Source organism: Salmo trutta, chromosome 25, assembly GCF_901001165.1.
Source record: "Salmo trutta chromosome 25, fSalTru1.1, whole genome shotgun sequence".
Classification (NCBI taxonomy): Eukaryota; Metazoa; Chordata; class Actinopteri; order Salmoniformes; family Salmonidae; genus Salmo; species Salmo trutta.
In genome coordinates this window covers 34,177,011-34,192,857 of record NC_042981.1, presented here as the reverse complement: position 1 = coordinate 34,192,857, position 15,847 = coordinate 34,177,011, and the positions used below count along the sequence as shown (strand labels likewise).

At 41.9% G+C, this 15,847-nt stretch overlaps 1 protein-coding gene across 4 annotated transcripts in view; it reads left to right on the top strand.

The window, feature by feature from the left end:
- Positions 1-15,847, top strand: part of LOC115162472 (rho guanine nucleotide exchange factor 10) — a 90,749-nt gene that overhangs the window by 54,026 nt on the left and 20,876 nt on the right. For all 4 annotated transcript variants that reach the window (XM_029713802.1, XM_029713801.1, XM_029713804.1 and 1 more), the window contains 2 exons: positions 1,304-1,533; positions 1,679-1,836. In XM_029713802.1, the coding sequence (XP_029569662.1) occupies positions 1,304-1,533; positions 1,679-1,836 (388 nt within the window). The remainder of the gene's footprint in view (positions 1-1,303; positions 1,534-1,678; positions 1,837-15,847) is intronic.

Below are 15,847 nucleotides of genomic sequence, written 5' to 3'. Positions count from 1 at the left end.
GCCTCTGACCACAAGGCACTACAGAGGGTAGTGTGTACGGCCCAGTACATCACTGGGGCTAAGCTGCCTGCCATCCAGGACTTCTACACCAGTCGGTGTCAGAGGAAGGCCCTAAAAATTGTCAGACCCCAGCCACCCCAGTCATAGACTGTTCTCTCTACTACCGCATGGCAAGCGGTACCGGAGTGCCAAGTCTAGGACAAAAATGCTTCTCAACAGTTTTTACCCCCAAGCCATAAGACACCTGAACAAGTAATCAAATGGCTACCCGGACTATTTGCATTGTGTGCCCCCCCCCAACCCCTCTTTTATGCTGCTGCTACTCTCTGTTTATCATATGCATATTCACTTTATCTGTACATTCATGTACATACTACCTCAATTGGCCCGACCAACCAGTGCCCCCCACACATTGGCTAACCAGGCTATCTGCATTGTGTCCTGCCACCCACCACCCACCACCGCCAGCCCCTCTTTTACGCTACTGCTACTCTCTGTTCATCATATATGCATAGTCACTTTAACCACATCTACATGTACATACTACCTCAATCAGCCTGACTAACCGGTGTCTGTATGTAGCCTCGCTATTTTTTTCCACTGTTTCTTTACTTACCTATTGTTCACCGAATACCTTTTTTGCACTGTTGGTTAGAAGCTGTAAGTAAGCATTTCACTGTAAGGTCTACACCTGTTGTATTCGGTGCACATGACAAACGTTGATTTGATTTGTAACCCGTGCCAAATATTGCGAGTAGCCATTTTACTCATCAGCTTTAAATCCCTATAAAAAAAAGCTTTCTTCCACTCCCAGTGAGATCGGAATTAAATATTGAACAGAGGCCCTTTCATTCATGAGCTATAACTCTGAACCAGTGGCATGTTTACTGTATGTATCAGTTTGAGAGCCTCTTAGCTGTGTGTATTTACTTCAGCGGCAGGGATAACAGCGGCAGGGATAACACATCCACATTCTGTGACTCCAAATGTCCTCCAGTGATGGACTGTTCTCATTACAATGACGGCTCCCACTTGAGAGGGCTGTTCTCTCCCACTCAACGCTCCTATTGGTCAGTCTGCTGTACAGCTTTCTGCTGGAGTGGTTAAAAGCGTTGTAAATGTTTTGTTGTCATGGTTGTTGTTTTTCCCACTTTATCTATTGTATCACAACCCCTGATGAGGTCAGAATTAGAAAGGATTGTATTTTCTAGCTGGGGCATGGAGTCTTTCCTGGTCAGGTCATGTGGTCATGGAAAAACTTGTTGCCCTACTCCTAACTGTTACTACTCCTATCCCTGTTCAGGTGGCGAGCTGCACCAACCAGATGGGTCAGATAGCCATCGTGGCCATGCAGAACTCCAGCCCCAAGGTGACGGAGTGTTTCAATGTGGAGTCTCGGATCCTGTGCATGGCCTATGTACCCATGGAGCAGAGTATCCAGGAGAATAGGGTGGGGGACCCGGAAAATAACCTCTCCTTAGTGGGGAAGGCCAGTGACAACCCTACTGTCTGCCTGGGCATGGAGGAGGGCAGGTATGTGATGTCAACAGATTATGTAGTCATAGCCTACTCTGGGTTCTGCTGTCAGCTAAATAAATCTACTCATTGATTTTATTGTATTTGATTTAGTAACGCAGCTCATGATATCGCCTCACAACCTTTCTCTGCCTCTCTGCAGTATCATAGTCTATAAGAGCAGCCAGCAGTCCAAGAAGGTGCGTCTCCAACACTTCTTCATCCTAGACAAGTCCACCGTGACCAGCCTGGTGCACAAGAAGCAGTGTTTATACGCTGGCCTAGTGAGTGGCTCAGTTGCCATCTACTCCAGAGCACAAGGTGAGGCTTGTTCTGAAGGCTGTCTGTCTCTTAACACTAGAACTGCTTTTCAGCATATAAACACCTGCTACAGAACGTTGCCGGGTTGTTACCTTTTAGCATATGCATCAGATGCATATCAACCCGCAAGGTGCAGCAAACATCAGCACCGATGCTTGATAAATAGTGCATAAACTACACTATACAGTGCCTTTGGAAAGTATTCAGACCCCTTGACTTTTTTCACATTGTTACATTACAGCCTTATTCTAAAATGGATTAAATAAATACAAATCCTTAGCAATCTACACACAATACCCCATAATGACAAAGTGGAAACAGGTAAAAAAAAAAAAAAGAAGGGCCTTGCTCAGGGAGGTGACCAAGAACCCAATGGTCACTCTGACAGAGCTCTAGAGTTCCTCTGTGGAGATGGGAGTATCTTCCAGAAGGACAACCATCTCTGCAGCACTCCACTAATCAGGCCTTTATGGTAGACTGTCCAGACAAAAGCCAAGAAAAGTCAGTAAAAGGCACATGACAGCACGCTTTGAGTTTGGCAAAAGGCACCTAAAGACTCTCATGCTATGAGAAACAAGATTCTCTGGTCTGATGAAACCAAGATTGAACTCTTTGGCCTGATTGCCAAGCTTCACGTCTCGAGGAAACCTGGCACCATACCTACGGTGAAGCATGATGGTGGCAGCATCATGCTGTGGGGATGTTTTTCAGAGGCAGAGACTGGGAGACTAGTCAGGATCGAGGGAAAGATGAACGGAGCACAATACAAAGAGATCCTTGATGAAAATCTGCTCCAGAGCGCTCAAGACCTCAGACTGGGGCGATGGTTCATCTTCCAACAAGACAACGACCCTAAGCACACACACAGCCAAGACAACGCAGGAGTGGCTTGGGACAGAGCCCGGAGTTGAACCTGATCGAACATCTCTGGAGACCTGAAAATATCTGTGCAGCAACGCTCCTCATCCAACTTGACGGAGCTTGAGAGGATCTGCGGAGAAGAATGGGAGAAACTCCCCAAATACAGGTGTGCCAAGCTTGTAGCGTCATACCCAAGAAGACTTGATGCTGTAATCACTGCCAAAGGTGCTTCAACAAAGTACTGAGTAAAGGGTCTGAATACTTATGTAAATGTGATATAAAAAAACAGCTTTCAGGCAATACACAAACCCGTTGCTGACAGGTGTATAAAATTGAGCACACCGCCATGCAATCTCCATACACAAACATTGGCAGGAGAATGGCCTTACTGAAGAGCTCCAAGATCATCAACGTGGCACTGTCATAGGACGCCACCTTTCCAACAAGTCAGTTCCATCAAATCTCTGCCCTGCTAGACCTGCCCTGGTCAACTGTAAGTGCTGTTATTGTGAAGTGAAAACGTCTAGGAGCAACAACAGCTCGGCCACAGTGGTAAGCCACACAAGCTAACAGAACAGGACAGCCGAGTGCTGAAGCGCGTAGCGCATAAAAAAAATGGTGTCTCCTCGGTTGGAACACTCACTACCGAGATGCAAACTGCCTCTAGACGCAACGTCAGCAAAATAACTGTTCGTCGGGAGCTTCATGAAATGGGTTTACAATTCAGAGGAGCCGCACACAAGCCTAAGATCACCTTGTGCAGTGCCAAGCGTCGGCTGGAGTGGTGTAAAGTTCACTGCCATTGGACTTTGGAGCAGTGAAAACAACATGTTCTCTGGAGTGATGAATCACACTTCACTATCTAGCAGTCCGACAGACAAATCTGGGTTGGCGGATGCCAGGAGAACGCTAACTGCCCCAATGCGTAGTGCCAACTGTAAAGTTTGGAGGAGGAATAATGGTCTATGGCTGTTTTCATGGTTCAGGCCAGGCCCCTTAGTTCCAGTGAAGGGAAATCTTATTGCTACAGCATAGGATGACATTCTAGATGATTCTGTGCTTCCAACTTTGTGGCAACAGTTTAGGGAAGACCCTTTCCTGTTAGTTTCCCTTACAATAAATTGGATTAGTAATAGTTATAATAAACAGTCCTGTAACAGCTTATTTTTATAAAGTAAAATGTAAAAGAGAATGGTATCAACACCCAAGGCACATGGTCAAATGATTTGCTGCTGATAAATAGGCAATACACAAACTCATTACACCATTGTCTTTCTAAATGAAATCAACCTCTTCACCCTCCTTATCATTCAGTTCGGCCTCATTTAAATTCCATTGTTAAGTAAGGTGTACAATTATCACCCATTTCATCCATTTGTCATTCATTCAGTGAGGAGAGACAGACTCATTAGTACCTGGCTGGGTACCAACATCCTACAGCACATTGACTTGGTGGGTTAAGTTAGGACTAGGTGTGAAAGAAACTGGTAAAAAACCTTTAAATACTTTTCTGTTAGTTTTTATTTATTTTTAATTTATGGACACATGAGCAGTGTAAAATACAAACAATTAGGAAAAGTCAGGGAAGGAGCAAGACACATCTTTTTTTGGATGCTGCTTTTTTTAAATTTACAAAATCAAACGCCAGTGGCCGTTGGTCTATGCTGTTTTTTTATTTAACCTTTATTTAACTAGGCAAGTCAGTTAAGAACAAATTCTTATTTACAATGACGGCCTACCAAAAGGCCTCCTGCGGGGACGGGAGCCTGGGATTAAAATAAATAAATAAAATACAATATAAATATAGGACAAAACACACATCACAACGAGAGACAACACTACATAAAGAGAGACCTAAGATGACAACATAGCGAGGCAGCAACACATGACAACACGGCATGGTAGCAGCACAACATAACAACATGGTAGCAGCACAAAATATGGTACAAACATTATTGGGCACAGTCAACAGCACAAAGGTCAAGAAGGTAGAGACAACAATGCATCACACAAAGCAGCCACAACTGTCAGTAAGATTGTCCATGATTGAGTCTTTGAATGAAGAGATGGAGATAACTGTCCAGTTTGTTGCAGCTCGTTCCAGTCGCTAGCTGCAGCGAACTGAAAAGAGGAGCGACCCAGGGATGTGTGTGCTTTGGGGACCTTTAACAGAATGTGACTGGCAGAACGGGTGTTGTATGTGGAGGATGAGGGGTACAGTAGGTATCTCTGATAGGGGGAGTGAGGCCTAAGAGGGTTTTATAAATAAGCATCAACCAGTGGGTCTTGCGACGGGCATACAGAGATGATCAGTTTACAGAGGAGTATAGAGTGCAGTGATGTGTCCTATAAGGAGCATTGGTGGCAAATCTGATGGCCGACCGGTAAAGAACATCTAGCCGCTCGAGAGAACCCTTACCTGCTGATCTATAAATGATGTCTCCATAATCTAGCATGGGAAGGATGGTCATCTGAATCAGGGTTAGTTTGGCAGCTGGGGTGAAAGAGGAGCAATCATGATAGAGGAAACCAAGTCTAGATTTAACTTTAGCCTGCAGCTTTGATATGTGCTGAGAGAAGGACAGTGCACCATCTAGCCATACTCCCAAGTACTTATATGAGGTGACAAGCTCTAAACCCTCAGAGGTAGTAATAACACCTGTGGGAAGAGGGGCATTCTTCTTACCAAACCACATGACCTTTGTTTTGGAGGTGTTCAGAACAGGGTTAAGGGTAGAGAAAGCTTGTTGGATACTAAGAAAGCTTTGTTGTAGAGCATTTTGTTACGTTTAATTGAAATGGGTATACTTACAGCCATGGTACTAGCTAAATCAGCTTAACCAAACACAAAATACAAATATATTTAAATGAAAAAGTTTTTGTTTTATGTCCAAGTAGGTGTTCTGTGTTTATTTAGCTCAGTTGGTAGAGCATGGCATTTGCTATGCCAGGATAGTGGGTTTGATTTCTGGGACCGTTTGGGGAAGGCCCTTTCCTGTTTCAGCATGACAATGCCCCCGTGCACAAAGCAAGGTCCATACAGAAATGGTTTGTCGAGATCGGTGAGGAAGAACTTGACTGGCCTGCACAGAGCCCTGACCTCATCACCATCGAACACCTTTGGGATGAATTGAAACCCCGACTGCGAGCCAGGCCTAATCGCCCCACATCAGCGTCTGACCTCAGCAATGTTCCAACACGTAGTGGAAAGCCTTTCCAGAAGAGTGGAGGCTGTTATAGCAGCAAAGGGGGGACCTACTCCATATTAGTGTCCATGATTTTGGAATGAGATGTTCTACGAGCAGCTGTCCACATACGTTTGTTCATACAGTGTACTATAAAGGATTAATTGCATGAAGAAATATTCATAGAAATGTATCAATTTTAAATTAATAACAACAATAGTTATTTGTTTAGATGGAGTCAAGGATATGTGCAGAATTGTACAACAAAATCCTAGAAAAAAATGTGGCCTATAGCCTATTTTAGTTTCCCTTACAATAAAACATTAGTGTAGTCCATTTGATCAACTTTATTTGTAGATTTGATTTATTAATGGATTTATAGTAATAAATAAAGTCCAGTTACAGCTTCTTTTGACAAAGTAGAAGTGAAATTTATTTCTGCCCCCTTACCTGGGAAAGCACCGAACAACAGACAGGGATGTTGGACCATCGAAGAGGCGCAAATATGATGAGTACTACATTGATTTGGGCTTCACTTATATTGGAAGAGTGCCTTTCCTCACCCACAGTGTGTTTTATATTTTGAGCAGACATTTAGAAACAAAACATGCCAATTTGAGAAAAAAAAGCAACAGATACCATTTAATAAGAAGGGGCTAGAAGTGTCTTTTATATATTGAGTGGTTAGGACAGGGTAGCCCCATACTATTGTGGAGGACTTCATCTCTGCTGCGGTGGATATGGCTGGGACAATGCTGGGGGAAAAGGCCCAAAAAACTATACAAACAATGCCTTCATCAAACAACATTGTTTCACAACGCATCAGTGTCATGGCAGGAGATGTTTTGAAACAATTACTGCTTCGCTTCCAAGCCAGTGAATTCTATGCGTCACAGCTTGATGAGTCAACAGACGTGGCAGGTCTGGCACAGCTCCTAGTATATGTCTGTTATGTTTATGGGGGGTCAATTAAGGGAGACGTCCTGGTTTGCAGAAGAGGATAACAGGAGAGAATATTTTTTAAGTACTGGACAGGTTTGTGACATCAAATGGACTTTGGTGGTCAAGATGTTGGAATCTGTACAGATGGTGCAAAAGTCATCAGTGAGACATAGTGGAGTGGTAATGTGCGTGCAAGCAGTTGCTCCCGACGCCACTTGGGTACACGGCAGCATCCACCGAGAGGCTCTTGCTGCCAAGGGAATGCCTGACGGCTTGAAAGATGTTTTGGACACTACAATGAAAATGGTTAACTTTGTTAAAGCAAGGCCCCTGAACTCTAGTGTATTTTCTGCACTTTGCAGTGATATGGGCAGTGACCATGTAACGCTTTTACAACTTACAGAAGTGCGCTGGTTATCAAAGGGCAAAGTATTGACACATTTTTTTTTTTAATTGAGAGACAAGCTTGAAGTTTTCTTTTACTGACCATAATTTTCACTTGTCTGACTGCTTGCATAATGACGAGTTTCTCACACGACTGGTCTATTTGGGTGATGTTTTTTCTCACCTGAATGATCTGAATCTAGGATTACAGGGACTCTCCAACTATATTCAATGTGCAGGACAAAATTGAGGCTATGATGAAGAAGTTGGCGCTCTTCTCTGTCTGCATTAACAAGGCCAACACGCAGGTCTTTCCATCATTATATGATTTTTGCAAATGAACTCAAGCTTACGAACAATGTCAAATGTGATATAGCGAAGCACCTGAGTGAGTTGGATGCACAATTACGCAGGTACTTTCCCGAAACGGACGACACAAACAACTGGATTCGTTATCGCTTTCATGCCCTGCCTCCAGTCCACTTACCGATATTTGAACAAGAGAGCCTCATCGAAATTGCAGCAAGCGGTTCTGTGTAAATTGAATTTAATCAGAAGCCACTCTCAGAATTCTGGATTGGGCTGCGCTCAGAGTATCCTGCCTCGGCAAATCGTGCTGTTAAAACCTCTTAGAGACCCCTTAACACTCAAATCCTGTTAAGGGGATAGATTTAGATTTGACAACATCCGGTAAATTACAGAGCGCGAAATTCAAAAATACTAAGTAATATTAAACATTCATGATGATACAAGTGTCTTACATCATTTTAAAAATAAACTTCTTGTTAATGCAGCCGCTTTGTCAGATTTCAAAAAGGCTTTATGGCGAAAGCATACCATACGATTATCTGAGGACAGCGGCCCCATACAAAACCATGAAAAACATTTTCCAACCAAACAGATGCATAACGAAAGTCAGAAATAGCTGTAAAATAAATCGCTTACCTTTTGAAGATCTTCATCTTTTTGCAATCCCAAATGTCTGTTACACAATGAATGGTCGTTTTTGTTCGATAAAGTCTTCTTTATGTCCCAAAAATGTCCATTTATTTGGCGCGTTTGATTCAGAAATACACCAGTTCCAACTCGCCCAACATGCCTACAAAGTATGCCTACAAAGTTACCTGTAAACTTAGTCAAAACATTTCAAACAACATTCCTAATCCAACCTCAGGTACCCTAAAATGTAAATAATCGATAGAATTTAAGACAGAATAATCTGTTTCCAATACCGGAGAAAAACAACACGGAGCGTGCTCCTGTTTACTTGCACCAAAAGACTAGTCCTTCTGAGTGACAATGGAAAGAATAGGACTACTTCTTAATTTCTCAAAATAAAAACATCAAACAATTTCTAAAGACTGTTGACATCTAGTGGAAGCCATAGGAACTGTAATTTGGGTCCTAATAAATCGGGTTTCCCATAGAAAAGAATTGGAAGATCCAATGACCTAAAAAAATAAAAAATAAAAATCCCTGCATTGTCCTCGGTGTTTCGCCTGCCAAATCAGTTCTGTTATACTCAGACATTATTTTAACAATTTTAGATACTTTAGTGTTTTCTACCAATTATATGCATATCCTAGCTTCTGGGACTGAGTAACAGGCATTTTACTTTGGGCATGCTTTTCATCTGAATGTCAAAATACTGCCCCCTAGCCTTAAGAACTTTTAAGACACTGATCTTTGCAACCAAAGAAATCTGAAGTTTACATACACCTTAGCCAAGTACATTTAAACTCCATTTTCACAATTCCTGACATTTTAATCTTAGTGAAAATTCCCTGTCTTAGGTCAGTAGGATCACCACTTTATTTTAAGAATGTGAAATATCAGAATAATAGTACAGAATTATTTATTAAAGCTTTCATTCCTTTAATCACATTCCCAGTGGGTCAGAAGTTTACATACACTCAATTCGTATTTGGTAGCATTGCCTTTAAATTATTGGGTCAAATGTTTTGGGTAGACTTCCACAAACTTCCCACAATAAGTTGGGTGAATTTTGGCCCATTCCTCCTGACAGAGCTGGTGTAACTGAGTCAGGTTTGTAGGCCTCCTTGCTCGCACATGCTTTTTCAGTTATGCCCACAAATGATCTATAGGATTGAGGTCAGAGCTTTGATGGCCACTCTAGTACCTTGACTTTGTTGTCCTTAAGCCATTTTGACACAACTTTGGAAGTATGCTTGGGGTCATTGTCCAGTTGGAAGACCCATTTGCAATCAAGCTTTAACTTCCTGACTGATGTCTTGAGATATTGCTTCAATTTATCCACATAATTTTCCCACCTCATGATGCCATCTATTTTGTGAAGCGCACCAGCCCCTCCTGCAGCAAAGCACCCTCACAACATGATGCTGCCACCCCCGTGCTTCACGGTTGGGATGGTGTTCTTCGGCTTGCAAGCTTCCCCCTTTTTCCTCCAAACATAACGATGGTCATTATGGCCAAACAGTTCTATTTTTGTTTCATCAGGCCAGAGGACATTTCTCCAAAAGGTATGATCTTTGTCCCCATGTGCAGTTGCAAACCGTAGTCTGCCTTTTTTATGGCGGTTTTGGAGCAGTGGCTTCTTCCTTGCTGAGCGGCCTTTCAGGTTATGTCGATATAGGACTCGTTTTACTGTGGATATAGATACTTTTGTACCTGTTTCCTTCAGCATCTTCACAAGGTCCTTTGCTGTTGTTCTGGGATTGATTTGCACTTTTCACACCGAAGTACGTTCATCTCTAGGAGACAGAACACGTCTCCTTCCTGAGCGGTATGGCGGCTGCGTGGTCCCATGGTGTTTATACTTGCGTACTATTGTTTGTACAGACGAACGTGGTACCTTCAGGCATTTGGAAATTGCTTCCAAGGATGAACCAGACTTGTGGAGGTCTTGGCTGATTTATTTTGCTTTTCCCATGATGCCAAGCAAAGAGGCACTGAGTTTGAAGGTAGGCCTTGAAATACATCCACAGGTACACCTCCAATTGACTGAAATTATGTCAATTAGCCTATCAGAAGCTTCTAAAGCCATGACATTTTCTGGAATGTTCCAAGCTGTTTACATACACTAAGTTGACTGCCTTTAAACTTCTGACCCACTGGAATTGTGATACAGTGAAATAATCCGTCTGTAAACAATTTTGGGAAAAATTAGTTGTCATGTACAAAGTAGATGTCCAAAACGACTTGCCAAAACTATAGTTTGTTAACAAGAAATTTGTGGATTGGTTGAAAAACGAGTTTTAATGACTCCAACCTAAGTGTATGTAAACTTCTGACTTCAACTGTATGTGAGAGTATATTCTCAGCCCTCACTAGCATGAGAACTAAATACAGGCACAGACTGTGTGGAAAATAATTTTATACTCTCCCCAATACAACCCAACATTGCAGAGTTATGTGCATCCTTTCAAGCAGACCATTCTCATTAACCTGTGGTGAGTTATTCACCATTTTTGATGAACAAATAAAGTTTTGTATGTAAGATGGCTCAATAATGAGCAAAAGTATTGAGCACACTTCCCACTAGCCGGGTTGTGATGAACTCACACTCTTTCTTATGTTTAATAAATGTAGTGTGTGGCAAGCTTACAATAATGCCAAAAAACTACATTTGAGAGTGCGCTGACCCTGCTGCTAGAGGGGGTACGCACCTGGAGGTTGAATGTTTGAAGGGGTATGGGACTATTAAAACGCTTGAGAACCACTGGCCTACACATCACAATAAATCCATAATATATTTTAGACAGGTCTAAAGAAACAAGAAATGAAGAAAATGCTGTCTATTTCAGAAGAACAGAACAGAATAGCATACTCTGCATTGTCTTTATGTTAGGCCCTTTATCTGACTATACCATATGGCTGTGGGCTACACTAGTTCATTTAGCAGACAAGATTTGCTTAGAATTCCATCCCATTATTTTATAGTACGAAGAATACAATCGAACATAGCTGAATAAAATATAAAGGATATTTTCTCCAAACGATTTGAGGGAGTGCCCACATGCGGCTATTCTGTGTTGAGCGGTTAGCAAAGAAACAGGTACTCCTATATTCTAAATGTAGTTATTTATGTAACTTTAGTCAACATTATACAAATGTTGAGCTGTATGTTTAGATTTTTAATACATACTAAGGCTAAATGATGCGACTCGAATGATGATTTGAGTTGCATTAAAGGCATGAGCTCTGCTTTGTTTCTTGCACGGCTGTACACACTTCATCAGTCTCTCATTCACAATTAGACAGGAATTTCCCAGCTCCATCCCCTTTGTGGCACCTCTCACTCACATGGCTCGAAAACCTGAGGAAAATCCATCCAAGAAGTGACTTTATTTTGAAAGGCCTGTTTTTCCATTGACAGCCTATCCACAATACAAAGACTTATGACGCAGTTCACAATCTCTATGCCTCCCACAACATGTGGCCAGTCTTTGGGCATTGTTTCAGGCTTTTACTCTGAAAAATGAGGGAGAAACAGGACTTTCAATGAGTGGACAGTGGAAATTTCCAGACATGAAGCCGGTGCGTGATCGGGAGCGCACCTTTCTTCTTTCTCCTTTTCTATTAACGAAGACATTGTCCGGTTGAAATATGATCGATTATTTATGACAAAAACAACTTGAGGATTGATTATAAACATCGTTTGACATGTTTCTACGAACCTTTTATGGTACTTTTTAGATTTTTTTGTCTGTCTTTTGACAGCGCTTTGTTCCAATGGAATACTGAACAAAACGCACCAACAAAACAGAGGTTTTTGGACATAAAGAGGGACATTATCGAACAAAACGAACATTTATTGTGTAACATGGAGTCTTCGGAGTGCAACCATATGAAGATTATCAAAGGTAAGGGATAAATGTTATCGCTATTTCTGACTTTGTTACTCCTCTTCTTGGCTGCTAACTGTTTGTAATGATTTGTCTGCTGGGCGCTGTTCTCAGATAATCGCATGGTTTGCTTTCGCCGTAAAGTCTTTTTGAAATCTGACACCGTGGTTGGATTAACAAGAAGTTCATCTTTAAACCGATGTATAACACTTGTATGTTTCATGAATTTTCATAATGAGTATTTCTGTTTTTGAATTTGGCGCTCTGCAATTTCACTGAATGTTGGCCAGGTGGGACGGTAGCGTCCCACCCCCCCTAGAGAGGTTAATGTATTTACGCATGACTGCATATTTATATTTAAAATGATGTGCCAGGTCAGATCTGGCCAAGGAAAGGTAAGCTGTTGTTGCTACTGTGCATTCAGTACAACCTAGAAACATGAATAGAGGAACAGATTCAGCCTCTCTTGGAGGAAGACCTGACCTTTTCCCAACTAGACAGTTGAGAGGAAATTGGGTGATGCTGGGTTGCAGACTCACAGAGAAGTTGTTAGGTGTGTGTGTGTTGACCCAGTCCCTGTGGCATACAGGGTGACTCACCAGTATGAATTAACTGTGCTCCAGGGACAAAGGCCTCCCTCTCTGGCTGGCTGGCTGTACTAGGTCTCACAGCGGTCTGTCTCCATGGAGCCTGGCCTGGTTGCCTGGGAGAAGTCGCTAATCTGCTAGCTAGCGCTGACCCATTTAATATCCTGCAGCGCTAGCACACTGTCAGACAAAGTGCTAGCTCTCTCCCCTGCTCTTGATCTGTTTATCTGCCTGTACTTGTATCTTTGTCTGAATGTATTTTTCTCTCTCATAGTATGAAAACACTTTGCTTGTTGTTGTTGAATGATTATAGTGAGTTTAGTGACAGCAACATGAGCACATTAAGACAGGCTGGTGAGACACTACCATTGTCAAGGGCTTACTATGTTTATCTCATCCAGACATTAATTACACCATCGGCATGACATGCAGCTCGCTGAGTCTTATGACTCAGAACTGTAGCTTAGGCTCTCTAGGAAAGTCCTTCAGGTCTTTTTCCATGACTGAAATGTCTGTGCCTTGCAGATCTGTCAGTTGGTATTGGTGCCCACTCTGCATGACACTTTCTTTCTCTGTGGTCCTGGTTGGCCCCTGACTAGCTGGCTAAACTAAAATCCGCTGTATATACACTACCGTTCAAAAGTTTGGGGTCACTAAGAAATGTCCTTGTTTTTGAAAGAAAAGAAAAACATTTTTGTCCATTTTAAAATAACATCAAATTGATCAGAAATACAATGTAGACATTAATGTTGTAAATCACTATTGTAGCTGGAAACGGAATATATATATATATATATATATATATATATATATATATATATATATATATATATATATATATATATATATATACATATATATATATATATATATATATATATATATATATATATATATATATATATATATATATATATATATATATATATATATATATATTTTTTTTTTTTAATGGAATATCTACATAGGCATACAGAGATCCATTATCAGCAACCGTCACTCCTGTGTTCCAATGGCACGTTGTGTTAGCTAATCCAAGTTTATAATTTTAAAAGGCTAATTGATTATTAGAAAACCCTTTTGCAATTATGTTAGCAAAGCTGAAAACTGTTCTGATTTAAAGAAGCATCAAAACTGGTCTTCTTTAGACTAGTTGAGTATCTGGCACATCAGCATTTGTGGGTTCGATTACAGGCTCAAAATGGCCAGAAACAAAGACCTTTCTTCTGAAACTCTTCAGTCTATTCTTGTTCTGAGAAATGAAGGCTATTCCATGCGAGAAATTGCCAAGAAACTGAAGATCTCGTACAATACTGTGTACTACTCCCTTCAGGGAACAGCGCAAACTGTCTCTAACCAGAATAGAAAGAGTGGGAGGCCCCAGTGCACAACTGAGCAAGAGGACAATTACATTAGTGCCTAGTTTGAGAAACAGACGCCTCACATGTCCTCAACTGGCAGCTTCATTAAATAGTACCCGCAAAACACCAGTCTCAACGGTGAAGAGGCGACTCCGGGATGCTGGCCTTCTAGGCAGAGCTCCTCTGTCCAGTGTCTGTTCTTTTGCCCATCTTAATCTTTCCTTGTTATTGGCGAGTCTGAGATGGCTTTTTCTTTGCAACTCTGCACAGATCTGGGAAAGGGTACCAAAACATTTCTGCAGCCTTAAAGGTCCCCAAGGACACAGTGGCCTCCATTTTTAAATGGAAGAAGTTTGGAACCACCAAGAGCTGGCCACCCAGCCAAACTGAGCAATCGGGGGAAAAGGGCCTTGGTTAGGGAGAATTGAACTCCTTGGCCTGAATGCCAAGCGTCACATCTGGAGGAAACCTGGCACCATCCCTTTTTTTTTCAGCGGCAGGGTCTGGGAGACTAGTCAGGATCGAGGGAAAGATGAACGGAGCATAGAGATCCTTGATGAAAACCTGCTCGAGCACTCAGGACCTCAGACTGGGACGAAGGTTCACCTTCCAACAGGACAACGATCCTTAGCCCGCAGCCAATACAACATAGGAGTTGCTTCGGGACAAGTCTCAGTGTCCTTTAGTGGCCCAGCCAGAGTCCGGACTTGAACCCGATCAAACATATCTGGAGAGACCTGAAAATAGCTGTGCAGCAACGCTCCCCATCCAACCTGATGGAGCTTGAGAGGATCTGCAGAGAAGAATAGGACAAACTCCCCAAATACAGGTGTGCCAAGCTTGCAGTGTCATACCCAAGAAGATTCAAGGCTGTAATCGCTGCCAAAGGTGCTTCAACAAAGTACTGAGTAAAGGGTCTGAATACTTATGTAAATGTAATTTTATTTTTTTATATAAATGTGCATACATTTCTAAAAAACAGTTTTTGCTTTGTCATTATGGGGTATTGTGTGTAGATTGTGGACAAACAATTTTAATCCATTTTAAAATGAGGCTGTAACATAACAAAGTGGGAAAGTCAAGGGGTCTGAATTCTTTCTGAATGCACTGTAGCTGGAGGTATACGCTTTCAAAAACTCATCAACTTATCTCCATTGAGATGTTTATCATGGAGTTGAGTTTAGTCCACTAGCCTCTGACTTAACCTTTAACTAATTGCTACTTGTTTTGCTCGGTGAACCAAGGTGAAAATGCTACCGTGCCAATCAATAGAAAAACTAAATCCAGTCAGCAACTGGGGGTTCAGTTGCTCCAACTGCATTCTCAGATATGTAGTTATATATCCAGAGGTGGTGAGAAGGAAACGTGGTAAATCCCTGATCCAAATCCAGGTTGAGTAAAGCTGCCTTCCCTCCAACAGGGCACTTTGTTGTGTGAGAGAGGGATAGAGGAGAGGGGGATAGAGGAAATACTGGTATCTGCTGGAGGGAAAGTAAGAAGGGAAAGTATTCTCCTGATCCTCAACCAGCTCAGTAAAGCCTGGAAGGCAATGTTACAACGCTGAAAGAACGCCCACTTTTGTTCCATCTCTGTTGAACAGAATGTCACTGTTTATATTTCTTTCCAATAAACATCAGATGATGGTTCCTTTGTTCTCCATGCAGCAGATGATTGTTCAATTCAATGGACTTGTCAGTGTACTTCGTGAATGTTCCCTTTTGGTTTGACTGAATGGAAAAGCTGAGTTGACAGCCCTGTCAAATGTCAGGAGTTCTCTGCTATCCTTTGGCTCCCTCAATGTTTTCACTGAGAGAAGAGATGGAGACGCACGGGTAGTTATGAATGACAATTTTAAAGTGGTTTCC